This window comes from Haliotis rufescens, unplaced genomic scaffold (assembly GCF_023055435.1).
Source record: "Haliotis rufescens isolate VD_foot unplaced genomic scaffold, xgHalRufe1.0.p SCAF_16, whole genome shotgun sequence".
Lineage (NCBI taxonomy): Eukaryota > Metazoa > Mollusca > Gastropoda > Lepetellida > Haliotidae > Haliotis > Haliotis rufescens.
This window is the reverse complement of record NW_025963846.1, coordinates 30,434,042-30,459,594: the sequence shown is the minus strand read 5'-3', so window position 1 is coordinate 30,459,594 and position 25,553 is coordinate 30,434,042. Positions and strand designations below refer to the sequence as shown.

The window sequence follows — 25,553 nt, the reverse complement described above, 5'->3', positions numbered from 1 at the left end:
TTACATCCTGCAAATGGAACGTATTCTGCATTAGATCTGTCAATCACAGATTCTAACATATAATGAATTTGAATGGTCGGTCCATGATGACCTCTGTGGAAGTAATATTCTGAAGGTAATTACCGCTGTTAATCCCACAGATGCTCCACCTTCAACACGATGGAATTTTTCAAAAGCCAATTGGCCATTATTTCAGACTATGTGTACTGACAAATTGAAACCAAACCTTTTCATGGATGTCACTGATCCAATTTAATCATTCTCTGACAAACTGAAGAACATAGCTGATGAAACTATTCCCAAGTCCTCTATGAACCCACATATTCGGAAACCATGGTTTAATGACGAATGCAAACAAACTAGGAAGCGTATGAAGAAGGCAGAGAAATACTTTCGACGCCATCCTACCGTACATAATTTAAACACTGTGAAAATTAATTCTGCCAAGGCTCGACGAACATTTAAACACAATAAACGTCAGTCTTGGAAGAAATATGTTTCTAAAATAAATTCACGCACGCCTATGTCAAAGGTATTGAACATGATCCAAAGAATCAAACTCAAGGGTTCTAAATCTGCTATTTGTCATCTTAAAGATGACAATATTTATTGACGGAAAAATCAGATATTGCCAATAAATTGGGCGAAACTTTAGCTAAACATTCTTCTTCGTCAAATTATAATCCAAAGTTTCAGAAGTATCAACATCAACAAGAGAAGAAAAACGTTAATTTTAATTCTGACAACGTCGAAGATTATAATGAAGATTTTTCACTAAATGAACTACACACTGCTTTAGCACAAGCTCATGATACTGTGACTGGTGCTGATGATATTCATTATCAGCTCTTAAAACACTTGCCTGATTCTTGTCTTACAACACTACTGAATATTTTTGATCATATTTGGACAACAGGACATTTTCCTCCTTCATTGAGAAATGCGGTAGTTGTACCCATACCAAAACCTGGCAGGGATCATATCGATCCATCAAATTATCGACCTATTTCATTAACTAGCTGTGTTTGTAAAACCATGGAGCGCATGGTAAATAATCGATTAGTTTGGGTTTTAGAAACCAATAATCTGATTAGTAACATCCAATGTGGTTTCCGTAAAAACCGAAGTTCAATTGACCATTTGGTTCGTTTAGAATCATTTGTCAAAAATGCTTTTGTAAATAAACAGCATCCTGTATCTATCTTTTTCGATCTTGAAAAAAGCTTATGATACCACTTGGAAGCATGGTATTTTAAAAGATTTACATGACTTTGGTTTAAGAGTCCGCTTGCCTCAGTTTGTATCACAGTTTTTATCAGACAGACAATTACAAGTTCGAGTTGGTTCAACCCTGTCTGATCATTATAATCAGGATCAGGGGGTTCTAAAGGGCAGTATTTTGTCTGTCACATTGTTTAGCATCAAAATAAATAGTTTATTTAAAGTTTTAAATGATTCAATTGATGGGTCATTGTTTGTTGATGATTTAATATTTCATGTCGTGGTAAAAATATGCATACCATTGAAAGACAATTACAGTTGTGTCTTAATAAAATTAATAAATGGTGTCTTGAGAATGGATTTAAAATTTCACAGACCAAGACAAATTGTTTACATATCTGTCGGAAATATAAAACCCATAAAAACCCAGAGCTCTCTTTAGATGGCACTCCAATTAAGGTTGTAAAAGAGGCCAACTTTTTGGGATTGATTTTCGACCACCATTTGACGTTTTTGCCACGTATCAAATATTTAAAGACTAAATGCCTGAAGGCCCTGGATCTGTTAAAAGTCGTCTCGAATTCTAAGTGGGGAGGGGGATCAGACAACCCTCCTTCACCTTTATAGATCATTGATCCGCTCTAAATTGGAGTATGGCTCCATTGTAAATGCTGGAGCTTGCAAGAGTAATTTAAAAAAGCTAGATTCAATCCACCACCAAGGACTCAGACTGTGCCTTGGTGCTTTTAGAACTTATCCTGTTGACAACCTCTATGTCGAGGCTGATGAACCCTCTTTGAAACAACGCCGTGTTAAATTGTCTCTTCAATATATCACTAAATTACACTCTTATCCTTCTAATCCTGCTTATGTCTCCGTTTTTCAACCCCTATATGAAGAGCTGTTTCAGAAAAAAAAGCTGATTCCACCACTTGGAATTCGGAGGAAAACACATATTATTGCTGCAAATATAGATCTAGATATTATCTCATTATATATCTATTATATCGTCTCTTGTCTACTCCTCCCTGGCAGCTGGTGAGGCCAGAAATAGACGTTTCTCTAACCCGTTTTATTAAATCTGACACAAATCAACTTATTTTTCAACAGGAATATGTACAATTAAGAAACATATATGCCACTCACCGTTCAATCTTTACTGATGGATCCAAGGATGGTGGCAAGGTGGCATGTGCCACTGTCGTTGGATCAAATCATATATCATCTAGAATACCATCAATAGCTCTATTTTCACTGCTGAGGCCAATGCTATTCTTACAGCCTTAGTATACATTCAAAAGCAGTCTACATATCAACAATTTATCATCTTTTCTGATTCTTTGTCTTGTCTTCAGGCACTAAAAACAGTCTCTTCTAATCATCCAATTATTTTAGATATTTTAGAACTTTATAATGATCTTTCAACTGGCCAATACGACATCGTCTTTTGTTGGTTGCCCAGTCATGTGGGCATAACAGGCAACACAATGGCTGATGCTGCAGCAAAAGCAGCACTCAACAAATCTGTGACACCACTTCTCATTCCACACAGTGATTGTAAACCTCAGATGTTACATCAAAGATCTAATGCAAAAGAAGTGGGACACCCAAGTTGGTATCAATAAATTGCATCAAATTAAGCCAACCATCGGTCATAATGCGACGATGTCGTATTGGCCATAGCAGATATACACATGAACATATACTGAAAGGTGAGGATCCTCCATTTTGCTTCCCTTGTGATGAGATAATCACAGTCAAGCATGTCCTGCTTGACTGTATTGATTTTGCCATCACAAGGGATAACTATTTCAAATCTTCATCTCTTAAGGATCTTTTTAATAGATAAAGTTGGATTTTAAAAGAAATAGAACTTATTGATACATTTTGATTGTGTACATAGTTGATTTTTATGATATTGGTAGTGTTTAATGAGGAACATAGATGGTTAGTGGCTGTATCCTCAAAGGGGGTTTGAAGTAGTGTAAAATTATTGTCCCCTGAGAGGATATGTAAGACCACGTCCTGAAAGTACGTTTATTAATACCACTGTTTATAAACGTAGTATATTTGTTTTGTTTGAATTATGGCTTAATTGCGTACCATCGCCAGCAGCTGAAGGGATGGTGTAAATCCTGCTGGGGAGCCGTGCAGGTAGCAGAAGTATTGTAAGTCCCCACGGGCCCAAGTTAGGTGGCCCTTTGGTTGCTGGCGATCTCTAGCCCGTTTTTTATAATGTATTGTTGAGTAATAGTTTATTCTTTTAATTGTTCTAAACTAGTTTTACTTATAAACTGTGATATGCTAGTTGTTCTACTGTTCGTCGATGTCAGGTGTTTTATTTTAATGTCAGTATTATAAATACTTCTTGTCACGATATGGCTGAAATATTGCCGATGTGACGTAAAGCTAAAAACTCACTCACTCACAGCTTGTAACCTACCACAATACATGAACCAGTTCCATATTTTTAACATAGATCTGATTTCCTGCGTAAAACGTTCAGAATAACACGATTTAACCAAAACCTTTTGTCAAAATCTGAAATTCATCATACACAAAGATGATATGATTGCTGTAATTTGATTGGCTGCATTGGGTCTCAGGCTAAAAGTTGACTAATCACAAACCTTGAGCAGATTACTGCAAGAAAGCGTATAAATAAACCAATTTTGATCCCCAAAAATCGCCTGTTACAGCTGTGAAAAGACTCCAGAGAAGCTTACTTCTATAGTTGTTAGCGCCAAAACGAACACACTTTACTGATTAACTCTTTTAACGTCAGTCAACCAAAAGCTTTTACTGACACTGAGTTCCCAGAGACTTTTACTTTCCCTTTTAAATATTATAAGGTTTTATATTCCAAGCTATTGTTAGCATTTTCTATAATTAAACTTTATGGAAGAAAATCAGAAATATATCAATTGTCTGACTTAAACTGAAGATCAAAAGAAAGTTGACATTTGATGAACTGTAAAACTAAAACAAAAGACCCAAAAAATGCTGATGCAATTGATTCTGGGAGTTCAATTCAATTCACCTGTTGTCAGTCATGCAAAATATCAAATGCATACAGTCAGCTGAACAACAATGGCGGTCAGTGTACATGAATGGGGGCACCAAAAGTCAGTTCTCACAGAATTCGTGACATAGGCTGTGGCCAAGAAGTTGGTGGAAACATCAGCGGACACTAAGGGGGCATTGGGGTGACGTCATCGATACTTCGTATGACCTCCCCTCGCAAGGATGCACGCCTCAATGCGTGTTCCAGGTCCTGTCAGTTATTTGGATGGTGGGGTCATTTCCTCTGCTCACTACCCAGATGATCTCAAAAGTGCTCGATGGGAGACATGTCGGGAGACCGTGAGGGACAAGGCAGTACGGGCACGCTGACATTGTTAGGAAGTCCTGCGTGAACCGGGCGATGTGTGGTCGGGCGTTGTCCTGTTGCAGGATCCGCCTTTGCTGTCGCTGCAGAAATGGCATAACTCCTTGTCTCAGCACTTAGTCAACATACCATTGTACATTGAGGTTGCCAAAGATACACGCAGTCTCCCACTCCGAGGCGTGTCAGTGTGTGGTCAGTCCTGTTGTACCGAGTGATCAGTTTGCTGATGTTCTGACGTGAGCAGCCGCGTGTGCTGGCACTCTGACCTTGTTGAATCCCCACAATGGCCATACAAATGGCCCTCTATCTCTGTTCTGCATTTATACGTGGCATTTGTTCGGTGTGTTTGGTTCATGTGATTGTGTCTGCTACTTTCGGTTGACTTTTATACCGGCACCTTCTCGGTTGCTCCATGCAGTACCGAAAAACCTGTTTCCATTTTCTTTTTCGCAACACGTGCATTGACAGCTACATGATCTTGGTTCTTTGGAAACGAGTGTGCTTTATTGTTTGCTTCATGTTACAAACACATGACCTCATGCATTTTGTGGTTATTCAAAATTTGCCAATGTAAACTTTATTTGGATCTTTAGTTGATTTTTTACTTAGGCAAATCTGTCATAAATTTCTATTTTGTTTGTTAACTTTTTTTTGTTAACTGTTTTATTCTGCTGGGTGAGCTTTATTCATAACTTGTTTATGTTAACCGCATTGAACATGTTTCCTAATATTATTTTTTCCTTTCGGAACTTTAAAAAAAAAATCATTTACAATCCTGACATTGGATCTGACAAGATTTACAACAGTCGGTACGAAATATCTCAGTTATTGACTCTACATTCATGTCCGACAATTAAGACTCGCTCATCAATGCATCTTGCAATGTTTCTTTTCTTTTTTTTTCTTCTTTTGTTTACAGTTATACTGTTTTTAAGGTATTTTCCTTTTTTCAGCCTGTTTGGTAATATTGTGTTGCCTCTCATTAACCCCACCATCCTCGATTAAAAAAGTCTGCATAAAATCCATTCCACTCGCAAAATCATTCACGTTCGCTTTGAGTCTCAGTAACCAGTCGCAAGCACCAAAAATGATAAATCTAATTACCTCTCTACAAAAACTAGTTTCGAGATCTGCTGTGCAAACACAATGTCTGTTTATTTCGTTAAGGGACAGTTGCCAAGTATGCTGTCTATTCGTGAAATGAGCAACATATATTTCATTATTATTACTAGTAAAGTGCAAGAGAAGAAAACATTGCAAGCGAAAAACAGGAATAAAACATTTGGTGAGAGTATCAGTTACCTGGGGCATTTTTAGGCTTTGCGTTTGTCGTATACTTTGCCATTAAATTACTGCGACAATGTTTTGATGATGAAATGGTGATCAATGGAGAAGTTTAGAAGTATGAAAAGTTTACAACTTTTCCCATGGTTGTTTTCCCTGCTACAATAGCCATACTTGGCGAGGTGCAAGGTACTCCACATTTTCCTGAGCGCTCCAAAAATGAAGCGGCATGAAGCGGCATGAAGCCACAACTTAGTACTTAGTTGTTCCTTGAAAGTACGCCACTTGCTTGTAGCACGTATGTAGATAACATGTTGTCTAGAAAATATTTACATAGTTGTTTTGCTAAATTGATGCCATATTAGAAATATCAGCAGCCCGTTCAGGCCTCTTCACAGTACAGTGCATGGCAAAAATAACATGTTGTAAAGCTTTTCATTTCCTGACCATAGGTAATTGATATAATCATGTTTTGTTGATGTTGTATTTATGCTAGAATCCTTCTTGTGTTATTTTCACGTATCCGTTAGATAGATGCTAGTCACATTGAATAGTTTTGTAGAGTGATTATGGGTTACTTCCTTTGCCCATTTTATGTAAACATTGGATATTGAGATCGTTGATCATCTTCTCTGCCTCCCCGTAGGGACCCGGGGAAGATAAACAAGAATGTGTCCTCAGCACCCCATTGCTGGTCGTAAAAGGCGACCAAAGTGGGCAGCCTGTTTGCCGTGGGCTGCGACCCTGTGTCGACAGAGGAAGGGATTCTGGTGGTTGAGGGCGATGGAGCCGGCAATAGTGCTCCTTAGTCCAACACACCACTTCGAGCCTAACTTTGCCTAGACGGGAGGTAGAATGGGCCCGATTCTATCAATCGGCTGGTCATGTCAAGCCCTGTGCATAAAATATTTCACGCACACTTTTGGTATTTAAAAAAAAATCTATTCTACCTGTCTATATCACATCTATCAATGTATAAAACTTGCTTAGAGCCCTATGCCCAGAAGGCGGTGGCTGATGGGCCAATCTGGTGATGCTGACCTCCGAATTCTGTACTTCTCCAATTGATTGAAATTTAATTTGGTAGAATGCTATAGCTCTTCGTGTCAAATTTGCTGGAGTATACCACCCCTTTATCCCCGGTCTTTGCAGTTTGGAGATCCGCTGCAGCATAAGAATGTCCTTGTAGACACTCCATGGTGGGTGGGGAAAAGGGGTGCTGAATTATTTTCCTTTCGACATGGCTTCCCATCACCCTGGTTCAAAAAGACGACATATAGAGACTGTTGAAAATACTACGCCCACTCGATCAGACTATTGGCCACGTTTCTTGGTTATAGAAGCTTTAGACAAAGAACCAATCAAACTGAATCTATTTGTTATCTCCAAAGGTATCATTGGTATCTGCGGAGAGGTTACAAATGTCACAAAGCTTCGTTCTGGCTCTCTCCTTGTAGAATGTGCACAGAGACAACAATCTATCAATCTTCTCGATTTAAATGAGTTTGTCAATATCAAAGTTGTTGTCTCAGTGCACAAGACACTGCACTCGTGTAAGGGCATTGTCCGTGACAGAGCTCGCTGCCTGTCCAACATGTCCGAAAACGATATAGCCAAGGAACTTGACCAACAGTCCGTCACAGCTGTCAAACGATTCACTGTAAAGAGGGATGGTGTGGTCCAACCGACCAACACCTACCTCTTCACTTTCGCCCGAACTACTATCCCTGAATTTATCAAAGCTGGTTATTGTAACATCGGAGTGGAGGTGTATATATCCCCAATCCACTCCGGTGCTACACCTGCCAAGCGTTTGGACATGGATATACAAGTCCTGCCATGCCTCCGCTGTTTGTTACTGCTGCAGTGACAAACACGAGGCCACTGACTGCAGGAAGGTTGTGAAGTGTGCAAACTGCGGTGGGAACCATATGGCTTCCGCAAAATCCGGTCCTGTGTGGGAACGCGAGTCCCAAATTATTAAAGTCAAGACAGAACAAAATGTCTCGTACATCGAAGCTAAGAAGAGGGTTGTGGGTCTTCCCTCAACCACTTCCACTCTCTCTTACTCTGCTGCTGTCTCCCGTCCTCCTGTCACTACTGCCTCTATCGACAGCCAGACTGATCTCACATGGGTCAAGTCTGTTCAGCCACTTCCTACTGCTTCACTAAAAAAAACAGCTGTGACACCCTCGTCTGTGACTCCTCCGAAAAACAAAACTGTTACAAATGTTGAGTCTCAGACTCCTAAACCAACACATGAACCCGAAACAGAACCAGAACCAGAAATTACCAAACTTACAAACAGGGAAAAGAAATTATTGAAAAAGAAGCAGCAAAAACAGCTGCAAACACCAAAGGCCACCTCTCCTTTAGAGGTCCATAACTCCTTTGGTCTTCTGGACATGGAGGTAACTCCATCTCCACATCATACCGACAGGAGTACTACAAAGTCTTCTTCACGTTCGCGTGACATTTCTCCTGTGGAAGCCCCACCATGAATCCACAAAACATTGTACAATAGATTTGAAGAGGTCTTAGGAAGAATTATAATGAAATACAACTTTTAATCCAAGATTTTAAACCGTCAGCTTTTTGTCTCCAAGAAACATATCTGAAACACACATATCTATTTGATATCCGTCAGTACAGTTCTTACCACTCGTTTTCCCCTCCTGGTGATAAATTTATTCTATCCTGGTGAAGCAGAGCATAATCCATAGCCCTGTTCCACTCAACACTACTCTTCAAACTGTTGCTGTCCGTGTTACTTGGAACATAGTGTTTACACTGTGTTCACTGTATCTTCCACCTTCCTCAACTATCCGTCAATCAGATCTTCAGACTTTGTACGATCAACTCCCGAAGCCCTGTCATCATAGCGATTTAAACGGTCATAATCCCCTATGGGGTAGTACTGACATAAATAATTAGGGAAAAGTCCTTGAAGATTTTATCTCAAACAATGATTTATGTATCTTCAATGATAGTAATACCACATATCTTCATCCCGCCACTGGCACATACTCTGCCCTTGACCCTTCACTGACAGATTCAAATATTTTTAATGAATTCGAATGGTAGGTCCATGATGACCTTTGTGGAAGTGACCATTTTCCAACAATACTTACAACTATAAATCCGTCTGACGAACCACCTTCAACAAGGTGGAACTTTACAAAGACCGACTGGTCTTTATTCGAAACACTATGTTTTGAAAAACTAAAACCCGAAAGTTTCAGGAATGTTCCTGATCCAATACAACTTTTTTTCAGATATATTGAATGCTATTGGAGACGAAAGCATTCCTAAGTCCTCTGCAAACCCTCATATACGTAAACCATGGTTCGATAATAATTGTAAACAAGCTAGGAAGAAAGCTGAAAAATATTTCCGACGACATCCAACTGTCCACAATTTCAATAATGTTAAAATCACGGGCGCTAAAGCGAGACGTACCTTTAAACAGAATAAACGTGAATCCTGGAGGAACTATGTTTCAAAAATTAATTCCCGCACACCTATGTCCAAGGTGTGGAACATGATTCAAAAGATTAAGGGCAAAGGATCTAAATCTGGAATTCACCATCTTAAAGATGGTAATACACTTTTAACTACTAAATCCGAAATTGCCAACAAACTTGGTGACACTTTGGCAAATCATTCCTCATCATCGAATAAAAATCCTCAATTTCAGAGGTTTAAAAAACAGCAGGAAAAGAAAAAAGTCAATTTCAACTCTGATAATGGTGAGGACTTTTATGAAAAATTTTCACTCCATGAATTATATACTGCCCTAGGGCAATCTCATGACACTGCAGCAGGAGCCAACAACATCCACTATCAGCTCCTGAAACACTTGCCCGATTCATGTTTGGAAACGTTACTTAGTATGTTTGATGAAATATGGACAACCGGAAATTTCCCTTCTTTGTGGCACAATGCTATTATTATTCCTATTCCAAAGCCAGGACGGGATCATACAGATCCATCCAACTACTGTCCAATATCATTAACTAGCTGTGTTTGTAAAACCATGGAGCGCATGGTCAACAATCGATTAGTCTGGTACCTGGCCCCGATTTCTCGAAACAAACTTAAGTTCAAAAACTGACTCAAGTCTGAGTTTTTACTCAAATCTGAGAAAACTCAACAAAATGCATTTCTCAAACCAAACTGAGTTCAATTTTCGACTCAAACTGAGTTTACAACTTGAGTTAGGTAGGAAGGTTACTTAAGTTTTTTTGTCGGTCATAAAATGGCGGTGTTGAATAGACGTAGGCGTCGTATGCGTCGTAGGCAGAAACAAATATCAACATTGTCAAGGGGATTAGTCGATAGACAAAATCCTCTTGAGTTCATGGAACCCGAGGAGTTATTCATGAGGTTCCGTTTCCGTGCGGAGAGCATTTTATTTATTGTTTCCCTTGTTTGTGAGAAACTTGAACGGTGCTCCAACCGAAGCAGCCCATTACCTGTTTTAACGCAGGTACTTGTCGCCCTGCGTTTCCTGGCCACTGGATCATTTTATTGTTTGATCGCCGATTCATATTCGATTATTTCAACTTCTTCGGTGTTTCGGTCAGTCAGAGATGTATGCACTTGTCTGATTGAACATCTCCGGCAATTTGTATGTATGCCAAATGGACAAGATGCAGACAAGATCAAGAGAATGTTCTTCCAAATTGCAGGTGAGTGTGTTTGAAAGCGATTCCTCTTCAACTCGCCTCTTCAGTATTAATTACTAGGTCAAATAAGGGGGAGCTACTCTAATTCTTGTCATTTCTATATAAAAAACCTTTCCCTTTCTGAAACGAACAGCTATCATCATGACATAAATCTGGAAATTCTGACGGAAACTTTCAATAAAAATTACGTTTATCATATTTTAACATATACACTTTAAATTTCCAATACCTTTTGTAAAATGCATAAAAATAAACGCCTTCAATCGTTTAAAAAATCAAATTGTAATGAAATATTTTATAAAATATAATCAAAGATAATTACCATAACAGCCAACTCAAAATTCTTGACATAATGTTATTTAAAATTGGCAATATATTCCTGATAATAACAATAATTTATCATTAATGAATCTTAAAAATGAAACATATAATTTAATTTTTCAGGTTTCCCAAATGTTCTGGGCTGCTTAGATGGAACCTTCATCCGCATTATAGCACCCTCAAGGAATGAAGTCGATTATTTGAATCGTAAAGGATTTCACTCGCTCAATGTTCAGGTAATAATATTATGTTTATGACACTTAATAATTGTTATTGACAGAAGCTAAAATCACTTATGTTCATGTACGTTTTATGTTTCATGAAATGTATGAAAATAGAATCTATATTTTAAAATTCACAAATCACTGCCTACACAATGGCAGCCAAAATATGAATCATACCATTTCAATTATTCTTTTGTTATAATTTCAATCAATCTGTTTACTGACCAGTGACATGCAGTGTTTTGTGCTTATAAATGTATTGAACTGACCTATAAATTCTATCAGATGATATGTGATGCCAACTACAAGTTCCTCAATTGTGTTGTGAAGTGGCCAGGGAGTGTCCATGACAGCCGCATCTTCCGGGACAGTAAAATCAGCGTTGCTTTTGAAAATGGTATGAGGTCATAATTCATCTTTAATCTGACATGATTTGAACTGTAAATTATACCAAATGACAAAACTTTTAAGGACACAGTTCATTTACAGAACCAATAATATTTATTGCTGAGGGAAAGGGGTAAACAGCCTTTTGAAATGATTATTTAAAAAAAATGTATTATTATGGTTCCAAGACAATTGGTTATTGCATCACTGTTAAATCAGTAAAAGAATCATTTTCTGCATGTCATGATCAAATGTCACCAGAAAGAATCACACAAATTCTGATCTGCTTCATTTTATAGGAACATACAAGGGCTTTCTTCTTGGAGACTCGGGATATCCCTGCAAGTCATACTTAATGACACCTTTCCTCACAACCTCATGCCGGGCTGAAGAAAGATATAACAGAAGTCACTGCAGAACTAGAGTTTTAGTCGAACAGAGTTTTGGAATTTTAAAACGAAGATTTTCTTGCTTACACAGTGGATTAAGAACAACACCTCAAAATGCTTGTAAAATTATAACTGCCTGCGTGATTCTACATAATATTGGTATTGATAGAAAAGATATAATAAATGTTGATCATGATGATATTGACACAAATAATAATGTCATTGTCCATGTTGCTGATGAATGGACAGGTAGCAATGTTCGTAAAAACTTGTGCCAGCAGTTTTTCAGCTAAATGTTTGTAATATGGAATACTTTAAGTGGGAAGGTGGCAAGGGATTGGCTTGTTCAATTTTCTCTAGATTATCAATGTAAATTGCAACTGACATTTACTGACCTATGCATAAATGCATTGATGCTATCTGTATTTGATGTAGCTCCCAACTGTTTTGATATATAGATGCTTGTATTTGTGGTCAAAAGAATTTTGCTATTAACAATTTGTTTGATAATGCTGGTTTATATCTGGTATCTTCCTGCTTCTTCTAATACTTGTGTACAGGTAAACAGGAGCTATTGGACAGCCCAGGTATAGTCAGGGATGAGTGACTTTGCTAGTTAGACAAAGTAGGTATGTGGATCCGTCAATGTTACTGTCCATAGGAATGCATGAAAATAATAATAATAATAATAATAATAATGATATAGTTTATTAATGTGTCATGTGTACATAATAAACATGGCCATTACTGGCCTAAAAGACACTCCTAAAATTATACAATCAATGAAATACATAAATAAAACATTATAACTAATAATATCTTTATATGTATACAGCAACCCCACCACCTACCCCCCGCCCCACTCCACAGACACATATTCTCACGCAAATTCAACCTAGACACCAGTTCACACAGCTTAGCACACCCCCTCCCCCTTCCCCCATATACATGTCTCAGATCGGCGAGTCACATTCAGTATGTTTCCTTGAATTCCAAATTGTTTTTTCCCAAAGGCAAATTTTCTTGTATTATTTATTTATATATCTTGGCAATTAACATAGCTATTGACATAATTATTAATTCTTGTTATAATATAAATTATTATTCTCTTGAAACTTTACTACACATCTATCTTTATGTTCTTCATTTTGTACTTTCATTTCATTTTACTCTTCTTCTAATGTTACACATTTCTTTCTTAATATTAGTATTTCCAGCTCTAACTTTTCCTTCTCTAATTTGGCAATGATGTTTTTGGATCTAAAGTATTCTGCTTGTTCTTTTAATGTAATTGTTTCTTGTAAAAATTTCTCTTTTTTGGCCCGGAGGGTAAGAATTTCTTCCTCATGCAATTTAGCTTTTTTGGGGGGTGGCTCCTTGAAAGGACCATTGCAGGGACTTGGGGTTGGAACTTGGAGGATTCCCTGTTTGTCAATCACAAGATCCAGTTGCACCGGGCAATCTGAAAGAATAATAATTCATCCAAATTCATAAATTGCTTATCCATGTTTCCACTGTATTTTTATGAGTGAGTGAGTTTGGTTTTACGCCGCTTTTAGCAGTATTCCAGCAAGATCACGACGAGGGACACCAGAAATGGGCCTCACACATTGTACCAATGTCGGGATTCGAACCCGGGTCTTCTGCGTGATGAGCTAACGCTTTAACCACTAGGATAACCTAACGCCCCTTATTTTTATGAGTTTGGTTTAAATCATGATGAGTATCTGTTGATGAATTAACACTTATATCAGAAATATATTTGCATTTAATCATACATAAATGCTGAACCAGGTTTTTTTCCATTGACACCTGTACCTTTATTGCACAAAAATGCGCTATGTGCTGTTTTCTCTAGGAAGTTATTCAATTCAATTTTTAGTACAAAGCTGACATATGTGTAAACACATGAAATCCGACATGTACATTATTTAGAACTTACTGGGCTCATTTGACAACATGTCCATGCCCAACCCCAGATCCTCTGATGCAGTTGTTGCAGATAGTGTTCCACTGAAATCTGAAACATTCATGAACAAAATCATTATAGCCATTCTCTTTGTTTATATGTTTGTTGTGTATTTATTTTTAGGACTCTATTATTGTTATGTATGCAGTGAACATAAAATAGCTATAAGACTAATTATGTATTTTCATTATCATTTTTTGAATTGTCAACATATTTTATCACATTATCACATTGACTCATAAGCATCTGTGATGAGTGTTTAGTTTATTTTTTTCAATTGTTTTCATAATTATAATTCATTATATTTTTTATAAATGTAGTGATATACTTGATATATATATTAAGCATGTGCATATTTATTATACCTTCAGTGTCAAAGCCATCTAACAAACCCTGCAGGGTAGGTCGATCTTGTAGATTTTCAATGATCAACGTCTCGGCAAATGAGGGCGAGACTGGCTTTGGCCCACCACCAGTTTTGGGACGTCTGATGGCATCAGATTTGTCTTTGGCTGAAAACAAATCACCATATAACTTATTACATCTGCTTGTGATGACATTATTGATTTACCTTTGTAAATAACATACTGAAATTAACATACTGAAATGACAATGACAACAATGTTATTGTTTTCTTATTGAGTAAGTTCTGTTATTATTTATTCATTGTTTTAATTCCTGTCAGATATTTCGATTATGCTGGCCTTCAGCTGCATTGATGTACTTGTATCTGTTAATTAGTTTTCATATGCTGATACTTGTATAGACTGTAAATGTCGAACCTCTTTGTTTCAGATTGGCATACTGTTTTTTTGCCTCCTCAACTGTTCTTTTGACCTCTCCTGATTTTCTGTTAAAATAGAAATACAGACCATCATGATACATGCAACAATTTGTTGTCTTACTGACTTACCACTAATGGTGTTGTCAATGCCTCCAATTTTCACCTACCCAACTATCAACAGGTAGGACAGACATATAGACATGTTTATTCATTATCATGGACCCCATGGCAAAAAAATGAAATACTCGTATTATACATAACTATCATATAACTGTTTGTCCAGTGTCAAGTCACTGTAATTGTGTCAATGTTACATAAGTGTGAATTACATTTTAATGTATACAATACCAATATGCTGGAGTATGTCAAATGTATGCATCCATGTACCTGTCTTCATTCATGGTATTTCAGTTGTTTCCTAATGTTACATTTAGTGTGACATACCATTAATTAAATGAGAATCAAATGACATCAAAATTTAAATACCAAAAATAAAAACATGTTTTGCACTAAAATAATGTGTTATTGCAACATTTATTAATAATAAGGATATTAATACAAGAACATTGCATCACAAAATACAAATACATGCAGTGAATAATGATTTTTGATGTGTTTGCCTTCGACCGGAATCGAACCGATGTCTAAAGATTAATCTTTAAGACTACCATTCAAAAGCTTCATTACATCTAACTTAAATATTATAAATAAACACTTTGTTATCATAAACATCCAAGTATGAACCCATCACACATGTTAAAATAATACATGTGTGAACCCATCACACATGTTAAAATAATACATGTGTGAACCCATCACACATGTTAAAATAATACATGTGTGAACCCATCACACTTGTTGAAATAATAAATGTGTGAACCCATAACACTTGTTGAAATAATAAATGTGTGATCCCATCACACTTGTTGAAATAATAAATGTGTGATCCCATCACACATGTTGAAATAATAAATGTGTGAACCCATCACACTTGTTGAAATAATAAATGTGTGAACCCATCACACTAGTTAAATTAATAATTAAATGTGCGATTCCATTGCACTTGCTAAAATAATAAATGTATGCAAATCTAACTCACTGCAAAGGACGTTGAACCCGATACTCCTCAGTCCTGCTACAGACATCAATGGGAGCAGAGCACAAGCACGTTTTGCAAATATTTCAGTACCTACCTCATGATGATTCTTGGCCAGAGATGAATCACAATTGCAAATATTTACTTGTGTTTTCAAAAATTCATTTATCTACTGAGACATATCTCACTCCTAAAACTGTCCAGTATAAATTACAGAAACGTATGTATTATTATTAATATCTTATTATTATCATTGTTATTAGAGCGGAAATACAGTACACCCCAATCACGACCCTCATGCAGCTAAAGCCTTTTTAGGTTTTCCTGATGACAAGGCCCAGATATACCTGAAACTTCCAAACTTACTTTCATCCACTTTAACATGCCACAAATATGATATTTCGGTATAACTGTTCTTCCCGTCTCTTAGTTCCCGACTTCTCTTTAACCAAACCTTCGAGTTTGCAGTGGAATCGAGACAGTAAACAAGGTGTGAATGATTATGGTACGCTTTAAATATAATATCGCGGTGATTAATTTATAGTTGATCGTAACGGCGAATGCTTACTAACACAGTAACTATGTAATACGAAAATATGTTTCTTATTCATCATTCAACTATGACACATCCATTGGTATTAATCGATGCTGATTTTCTTTATCCAATATTCGGTAAACAAAGCTTCCCGTCATTGGCGACTCAAGGGCGGGCAACTCTAAATCATCTCGCTATGGCTATTTTGGTGTGATACGTGTGGATTATGTGTTTTTCATCACTTCCTGTTTTGGATTATGCATATTCAGTATGCATACGACCTCGGCTGCATGGGTCATGCGACAATGCCTACAAAAATTGATTGGAGGTAGGGACTTTTCCACTTCAAAAACATTCCAGAAAATATCATCAAAAGAGTTAACGTGTGTATACTTGCAAGTAGCTATAGTCGTTACATACCGCAACCAGTCCTGTATTCGATCATGCGATGAACTATCGTACTTAGATTTGCATAAGTAAATAGTCGACAGGTGTGTGGATTACGAGATTTGCCGACACCGCGATAATAGAGTCATACAATAACAACTGCAACTATGTGACTTACGCATTTAGGGCATTCACCACCTCCTCCCAGGCTTGTTCTTTGATTTTTCCTCCCTTCGTTGTGCCGCATCCTTTAAATTTTCCAAACAGTCGATGTTGAATTTGGTTCACATTGTCAATTAATAAAATTCGCTCTTCTTCAGTCCAATTCGGCCTCCGTTTGCTCTCAGCCATCGCGGGTATGTTAGCAGAGGACAAAACGTAACATCACGCGCATCCGTGTTTACATTGGAAACGGAAGTCAAATCTCGCGCCAAGGCCGCTTACATCGCATAAAAAAACAAACTGAGATCGAACTTAAGTGCTGAGTTTAAAACTCAGCTGAGTTTTTGCTGAGTTTGATTCGAGAAATGCAGTTGAGTAAAAAACTCAGCTGAGTTGTTTTTGCAAACTCAGTTTGAGATTTGAGTAAAAACTTAAGTTTGTTTCCAGAAATCGGGGCCTGGAGACAAATAACCGCCTGAGTGACATCCAGTGTGGTTTCCGAAAAACAGAAGTACCATTGACCATTTAGTGCGTTTAGAATCTTTTATAAAAAAATTCATTGTCAACAAACAACATACTGTATCAATCTTTTTCGATCTAGAGAAAGCATATGATACGACGTGCAAACATGGTATTTTAAAAGATTTGCATGAATTTGGATTGAGGGGCAGATTACTTCAGTTCATATCTCAATTTTTTAAACAACAGACAATTTCAAGTACGAGTGGGCTCTACCCTGTCTGATCATTTTGATCAAGATCAGGGCGTCCCTCAAGGCAGCATACTGTCAGTCACCCTTTCCAGCATCAAAATTAATAGTCTCACTAAAGTATTAAACAATAGCGTTGATGGTTCACTTTTTGTTGACGATTTCAACATTTCTTGTCGTGGTAAGAATATAAATACAATAGAGAGACAGCTACAGCTCTGTCTTAACAAAATTCAAAAATGGGCAAACGAAAAGGCTTCAAATTTTCTAAATCCAAAACAAACTGTATTCACTTTTGTCGTAAATACAAACATCACAAGGATCCAGATTTATTTTTAGATGGTACTCCTATCAAGGTAGTAGAGGAGGCCAAATTCCTGGGCCTCATATTTGACCATCATCTCACATTCTTACCACACATTAAATATCTCAAGGCAAAGTGCCTGAAGGCTATCGACTTGTTAAAGGTCGTTTCAAATTCCGAGTGGGGAGGGGATCAGACCACCCTCCTTCACTTGTACAGATCATTAATACGCTCAAAACTGGACTATGGTTCCATTGTCTATGGTGGAGCCTGCAAAAGCAATTTAGAAAAATTGGACACTATACACTATCAAGGCCTAAGACTCTGTCTTGGAGCTTTTAGGACCTCTCCCGTGGACAGTTTGTATGTGGGGGTAGATGAACCTTCACTCGAACTGCGCCGCATTAAACTTTCACTGCAATATATCACTAAATTGCACTCAAATAAATCTAATCCAGCATACAATTGTGTTTTCCACCCTCAATATGAAAACCTGTTTCAAAATCTATCAAAACTGGTTCCACCACTTGGAATCAGAATTCAACCACACATCACTGCAGCTAAAATAGATTTAAATATTATATCACCTCACCGTCTTCTCCTCCCTGGCAGATGGTGAAGCCAGAAGTAGACCTCACTCTAACCAATCTAAAAAAAGTCGGATACCAATCCTTGGGATATCAACAATTGTATAACCAATTACGCTCCAAATATAATTCTCACAGGTCCATTTTTACAGACGGGTCCAAGGATGGTGGCAAAGTTGCAAGTGCCACCGTCGTTGGATCCAGAACTGTCTCCTCAAGAATCCCACATTTTAGTTCATTTTTTACTGCTGAGGCCAAAGCTATCCTAACAGCTCTGACCTATATTAAACAACAAAACCAATTAAAAAATTTCATCATTTTCTCTGATTCGTTATCTTGCCTTCAGACACTTAAAAGTGTCTCACCATATGACCCTATTATCCTTGACATTTTAGAACTCTATAATGATCTTTCTACTGGCCAATGTGACATCGTCTTTTGCTGGTTACCAAGTCATGTTGGCAAAAGCAGCTCTTGACAAACCGTTATCTCCACTTTGTATCCCGTACAGTGATTTCAAACCTACCATCAAATCTTATACTCGGGATCTCATGCAAAAGAGGTGGGACACCCAAGTAGGTAGCTATAAACTACACGAATTGAAACCAACAATCGGTCATACCTACTTGGGTTGTCAGTCAAGACATGACGAGGTTGTATTACGACGATGTCGTTTTGGCCACAGTCGGTTTACACATGAATATCTGCTTAAGACAGATGAGGACGAACCTCCTAAGTGTATCCCTTTGTGGTGAAAGGTTCACCGTCAAGCATATATTGCTTGACTGTGTGGACTTTGCAATCGCAAGGGATTCACATTATCAAAGCATAAATCTGAAAGATCTCTTTTCCTGTGTCAGCGGGCATCTCATCATAAATTACTTGAAAGAAATTGGTCTGTATAATAAATTTTAAATATGTATGTGAATAATTAAATGCTTGTTTTTAAATTTGGTGTGATGCTATTAGCAACTGACATTATTAAGGCTCTGTCCAGGAGGTTAACGTAGCGTAAAAATATTGTCCCCCTGTGTGACACGTAATCCTATAGTAATTGATGTAACTATCATCAACCAGTGTTTTATGCCAACTCTCTGGTGAGTTTTTTTAATATTGGCTAGTACTGTGCACATCCACCAGTGGCTAAAGTGATGAAGTAAATCCTGCTGGGGTATCATGCAGGAAGCAGAAGCACTGTAAGTCCCCATGATCCCCAGCGAGGTGGCCTAGCTTTGGTTACTAGTGGCCTACAGCCCGTGTTTTAAACTGTCAAAATGATATTGTTATGCTCAAATATGTTTCATCAATAGTATGCTCCAATATGTTTCATAAATTGTTTTTAAATATGACATTGCATAAATAACCAAATTGTATATATATTAACTTGGTCTCGTCGCTATATGGCTGAAATAATGCCGATGCGACGTTAAATTTTAACTCACTAACTCACTCATCTTCTCTGCCAAAGACAAAATACATTATTTATTAGTCTTGTAGAGCATGTTGTAATTACCGAGAGATTTATAGTGGATTGTTACGATCAGCCCTTTTGTTTTGTGCTAGGATCTGTGACTGTCATCTCATATGCAGATGACAATTGCAAACAATGTCTGATGACTTTCCTGAGAATGAAAATAAACGTCCATAAGGTGACGTCTGTTTTTGTGCTACATGTCACAACACTGCTCACATTCTTTTAATTGAACAGTGATGTAATAATTGTACTTTTTAACTTATCCTGCATTACTCCTTAATGCATTTATTGTTTGTTCTTGACAGAGAGCTGTGTGAAGTATGAAGTATTGTTGAAGACTAGCTGAGAGGCCAACCATATCACAGAGCTCCAACATGACAAGGAAGTGGTGATGTCACAGATCAGTACATTACTGCTGTCACTCACAGAAGCAAGGCCTGTTTTTGATCTCAGTCATAAAACTTCTTGAACCCTGGCGTGCTTAATTATACAGTGATTTTCTCTTGTGACTGTGTTGTGCCTACAGTTTGTATCTTCATATTTGTATATGATTTAACCTTCAGCCTGCTGAATTATTTTCACACTTCTTACCCCTGCCTGCTGGATTAATTTTAGTATAAGGCGCTCTAAAGAGGGTGGGTGATTTCAAACAGTCGGTGCCTCATTAAACAAGGGCCAATTAAAGAAATATTTTGCACATTTATTCCTGATAGAAAACTTCAATGTACTATTTAAAACTATCCCGATGTTTTCAATCATACCAAGGTTAAGACCAAAGTGAACACAAAACTTGTAAATTTTCTTGAACTTACCTGAAGTACATTATTAAAGGTGGTTTGTGTTTCATGCTAGGAACCTTTAAATATCGTAACATTTATGCAAATTGATTTCAATAATCATATCTCCGATATCTTAATTTTAATTGAGTAAAAATTCAGGTTTTTTTTATCAGCAAATAACAGCGCGATGGTAAATTATGAACCATTTCAGTACATTTAAACGTTAAACAAAAAAATAACTTAATTTTCGAGGTCATCATGTCAGTTGCAGAAAAACGAATAATCGGGTTTATCTGACGTGTCATGTTATAAAATTTGCGGGAAACAATTAATGACATAAATATTCACTTATCCTAATTTCAAGCGTTTTGGTTGAATATTTACGATATACAAAAAATAAACAACCCGTGTCATGATGCTAGCAGGCGTCCTAAAACCAAACATGGCGCGCTTCGCCCGATCTCTGCATAACAAACTGCTTTTTTAATATCAACAAAGATTACATTGCCTTTATAAATATAACTTGGCGAAAGTTGACGATCTTCTCAATCCAAGAGTATTTTATCCGTCATATTCCGATTAATATGACGAAAGAAAAACGAAAATAAAGATCGTTAATTCTGACAGCACTATTTCAATAAGTGCAAAGGTCACCGGATGTGATGTCACAGACAGGGGTAGTCTGCTGATAATCTTTCGTATCAAAACAATTACAGTAAATTTTGAAATAGTTCGCCTATCACAAACAGCAAAAACATAAGTCGATACACAGTATCAGTAATCACCACTAACATGAAATAAAAAGGTGACTTTGACGATATAATTTGCGTATTAGTTCAATCAATTAGTTAAATCAATATGCCACATGCATTTTCTAAGTATCTTTTAGTTGAACTTCTGTTGGTATTTAAGAATCACCATTCAATGTTACGATGAATATAAATTGGACATGATTCCTATTTCTGCGATGTACACGCTGACAAGTTTCACTACAACAAGTGTATCCTACGTAATACGTCTATGGATATCGTCGATTAGCATGATCACCCTCTACAACAGGGGCGCGAAAATGGGCTTGACAAAACGTGTTTCAAAATAAGATCTCTGCGTTGCTGAATATGATAGTGTATAAACAAGCAATAAAATGCTACGTACATATTTTCTGTGTAAGTTCCACATTAAATTTGGGATAGTTTTCCTTTCGGGAATACATTCATAGAGTCTAGCATGATTTTAGAATAGTTTCACGAAGGATTTCTAAATTTATTCCAAAAATATAAAGACCACCATGATTGCGTATTGATGATAGATTTGTAATTGTTTAATTATTTACAGCTGTTTACAGGTTTTAAAATTTTAAGTTATATTAAGTAGTTATTTATTTCCACAATGTTTGTGTGTGTGGACAGTACATATTTGTCTTTGCATCAGCAGTGTAACTGATCAAACTTCAATTATTATCTTTAGTTTAAACATCTTTTTTCAACAATTATTATCTTTCACTCTGAAAATCAACTATGTGAAAAAGTAACTCTCTGATGTCATCATTTTAATTTAAGTATTCCATGAATAAAGAATTAATCAGATCCTTAACATATACATACTAAACTCATATCGACATTAATCTTGTGCATTATGTGGTTTGTTTCCAAATAAAACAATTCTGAAATAAAATTTAAGAGGAATATTATACTTTAATTACAGTAACAGTACTTGTTGTTTAACAGTACATTGCATTTTTGTTTGTTTAATCACAGGAACCTGGTAAGTAAGAACATAAGCTGGTAAGTTAGCAGAAAATGCTATCTCAGTCTTCTGGTTGGAATGAAAAGAAACGTGCCTGTGTACATGTTTACCCTTGCCAGATGTATTTTTTCCAGTCAGCCAATCCATTACTTTTGTTCACCTTATGTGGTCTATTTTATACATAGAGGTACTGCTTCCAACCGGTTTTCCATTTGTATGCAATCACAGTATCACAACTTCCTCAGCTAGTGTGTATAAAAGTTCCCCTGGCATCATGAAAAGAGAATTATAAAGGAAAGTCATATTTTCATTCAAAAACATATCTGTCTTTCCTTGAATACTAAAAGCGATTTTCATAAGGACTTTTCTTTGATAGACCATGTGACACGTTAGGTAGAATTATAACTTTATAATCCCTCATTTCTGAGGTGTCCATATTTTTCACATTTTAGATATTTTTAGGACAAAACGTGATCCGTGTAGGTGTGCCTGTTTTGTTATGTAAAACAAATTCGTGTCTTAAAATGAGAAAAGGAATCATTCAGACGATATTTTTATCCCATTGATTAACGAAAACCAGTTGAAATGTACAGTGGTGACTTTTGTACCCAAACTTTCTAGTGATTTAGTACCCAAATGAGTATGTGATTTTGTAAACCTACCTAGAATTACTTCAAAGATATACATTCATATAGGTGTCTTAAACTGAATATAATATCACTTTCCTAACAAAACAATACATTCTAACTTAGATTTAACCATTAACTGGTCTCTTCTTCAGTGACAAGACGCAAATTTTCTCTCAAAACTAAACAATCAATTTCAAGGATCACAGTCATAATCATATTATGAACTTCATGAATTATTTTATTATTTGTTTTGTTCATATGCATGAAAACGTAAATATAATTATAGATCTACAAATTCACAAAATATTTTGGGTACAATTTAATTTGTTTTGGGTACAAAGTCGCATATAGGAGCCTGGAATCTATATATATTTACACTACCTCCATACAGTCGCCGTGTACCAAAAGTTTAATCGGTTCAGAGGAAAGAAGGTTCTCAGAAAGTTTTCAACAACATCTATAATATTTTAAATTGTTCTTTTTGTAATGTTAGACCAATAACAATATAATGTTGTTATTATTATGGCATATCTATACGTTATATCGCTCTCCTTGCGTTCGTTTTCAGAAAATATTTTAAAATTAAAATCATCGTGCGTGAAATCCATTATGGTTTCGGATTTAGACTAACACATTTGATGGCGATAATCACGAAGAAATATGAAACAAATAGGAGTGAAGACTGGTCTCCAGATCAATAAATAGTAAATAGTTGACGAAAAATAGTAAATTATGTATTTTCTTTTGAATTTGAATCTATATCGGAATTTCTTTATGATAGCTTACGAACTTTTGCATATGTTGCTTCCATGTGTCACATGCGGTACGTGCTTCCGTATTGCCAATGTGTTTTTAAATATAACTCACTCACTCACTCACGTGCTTCCGGTTTCAGAAATGATGGTTAAGATTGCAAGTATTTTTACTATTTCTCGTAAACTGCATTATTTTGCTATTGAATAGTTTACCTAGAATGTTTTTGGCAGTAATGTGCTGATCCGTGGCGTCCCCACGCTGTGTGATTGGTTGGCATCTCACATAGAAGAACAACTTCTTCATCAAGACTTCACACAGTGAGTGAGTCAGTTAATGCTTTACGTCACATCGGCAATATTTCAGCCATATCGTGACGAAAAATGTGAAAATTTGAATACATACATTTTTAACTAAATTTAAACCATGTCATCGATGGACATTACTAGAATATCACAGTTTATTATTTAAAACTAGCATACAACTATAAAAAAGATAGCACTATAAATTACGGTACAATATAAAAAAGGGCTATAGATCGCCAGCAGCTGAAGGTAGATCACCATGCTAGGGTCCATGGGGACTTACAGTACTTTTGCTACCTGCATGGACCCCAGCCGGATTTACATCATCCCTTCCGCTGTTGGCGATTAATGACAAATGTAGCCAGAATAAATGAACATAGATTCTACGATTAAAATTGTGGTGAAAAAACATTACTTTGAATGACGTGGTCTGACATACCCTTTTAGGGGGACAATCATTTTACACTACTTCAACCCCCATCAAGAGTAAAGCCACAAACAATCTCAGTTAACAATTTTTCCGCTACCAATACTAAAATATGTATTATTTACAGAACATAGCATCAAAATTTATGTAATAATTCTATTTCTTTTAAAAACCCAATAATTAAATGACTACTCACGTGATTAAAAAGATCCTTTAGCGATGAAACTTTGAAATACTTATCCCTTGTGATGGAAAAATCAACACAGTCAAGCAGGACATGCTTGACTGTAATTCTTTCATCACAAGGGATGCAAAATGGAGGATCTTCACCTTTTAAAATATATTCATGAGTGTACCTTGAATGGCCAATACGACATCGTCTTAAAATGACCTCTTCAAATCTGGACTGACAACCCAAGTAGGTGTAACCGATATTCGCTTTTATTGCATGTAATTTATTTATACCCACTTGGGTGTCCCACTTCTTCTGCATTAGATCTTTGATGTAAGATCTAATGACAGGTTTATAATCACTGTATTGTAGCAGAGGTGGTGTCACAGATTTGTTGAGAGCTGCTTTTGCAGCAGCATCAGCCATTGTATTACCAACAATTCCAACATGGCTGGGTAACCAACAAAAAACGATGTCATACTGGCCAGTCGCAAGATCATTAAATAACTCAAGAATTTCAATTAAAAATGGATGCTTACATGACATATTTTTAATAGCCTGAAGGCACGAAAGTGAATCTGAAAAAATAATGAAGTCTTTATATTTGGATTTGTTTTTGATATATTTTAGTGCTGTTAAAATTGCGTGCGCTTCTGCTGTGAAGATGGAACTATGATCGGGTAATCGTGAAGATACTGTTCTGGATCCAATGATGGTGGCACTAGCAACTGCGCCACCATCCTTGGATCCATCTGTAAATATAGATTTATATGTGTCATAAGTGTTTCTTAATTGATTGTATTCTTGTTTATAAATGAGTGGATTTGTATCAG

The 25,553-nt window shown here is 36.6% G+C and overlaps 2 protein-coding genes across 6 annotated transcripts in view; both read right to left on the bottom strand.

Annotated features, from left to right (window-relative positions):
- LOC124119556 (protein TsetseEP-like) overlaps positions 1-25,553 on the bottom strand; it is a 256,264-nt gene that overhangs the window by 83,275 nt on the left and 147,436 nt on the right. The gene's annotated exons all lie outside the window — the stretch shown is intronic.
- Positions 12,985-17,360, bottom strand: LOC124147841. The gene is made up of 5 exons (XM_046518633.2): positions 16,852-17,360; positions 14,654-14,721; positions 14,237-14,383; positions 13,845-13,922; positions 12,985-13,364 (listed from the first exon to the last, which is right to left on the bottom strand). The coding sequence occupies exons 1-5, from the start codon at positions 17,022-17,024 to the stop codon at positions 13,069-13,071; spliced, it is 762 nt and encodes a 253-aa protein (XP_046374589.2). The 5' UTR covers positions 17,025-17,360; the 3' UTR covers positions 12,985-13,068.

What these genes read in the sequence shown, in the direction of transcription:
- LOC124147841 (XM_046518633.2), bottom strand. Translation starts at nt 17,024, where the DNA reads ATGGCTGAGAGCAAACGGAGGCCGAATTGGACTGAAGAAGAGCGAATT. An exon ending in TGCCAATCTGAAACAAAGAG is followed by an intron (nt 14,384 to 14,653) that starts GTTCGACATTTA and finishes ATTTGTTTTCAG; the next exon opens with CCAAAGACAAATCTGATGCC. An exon ending in CATGTTGTCAAATGAGCCCA is followed by an intron (nt 13,365 to 13,844) that starts GTAAGTTCTAAA and finishes TTATTCTTTCAG; the next exon opens with ATTGCCCGGTGCAACTGGAT.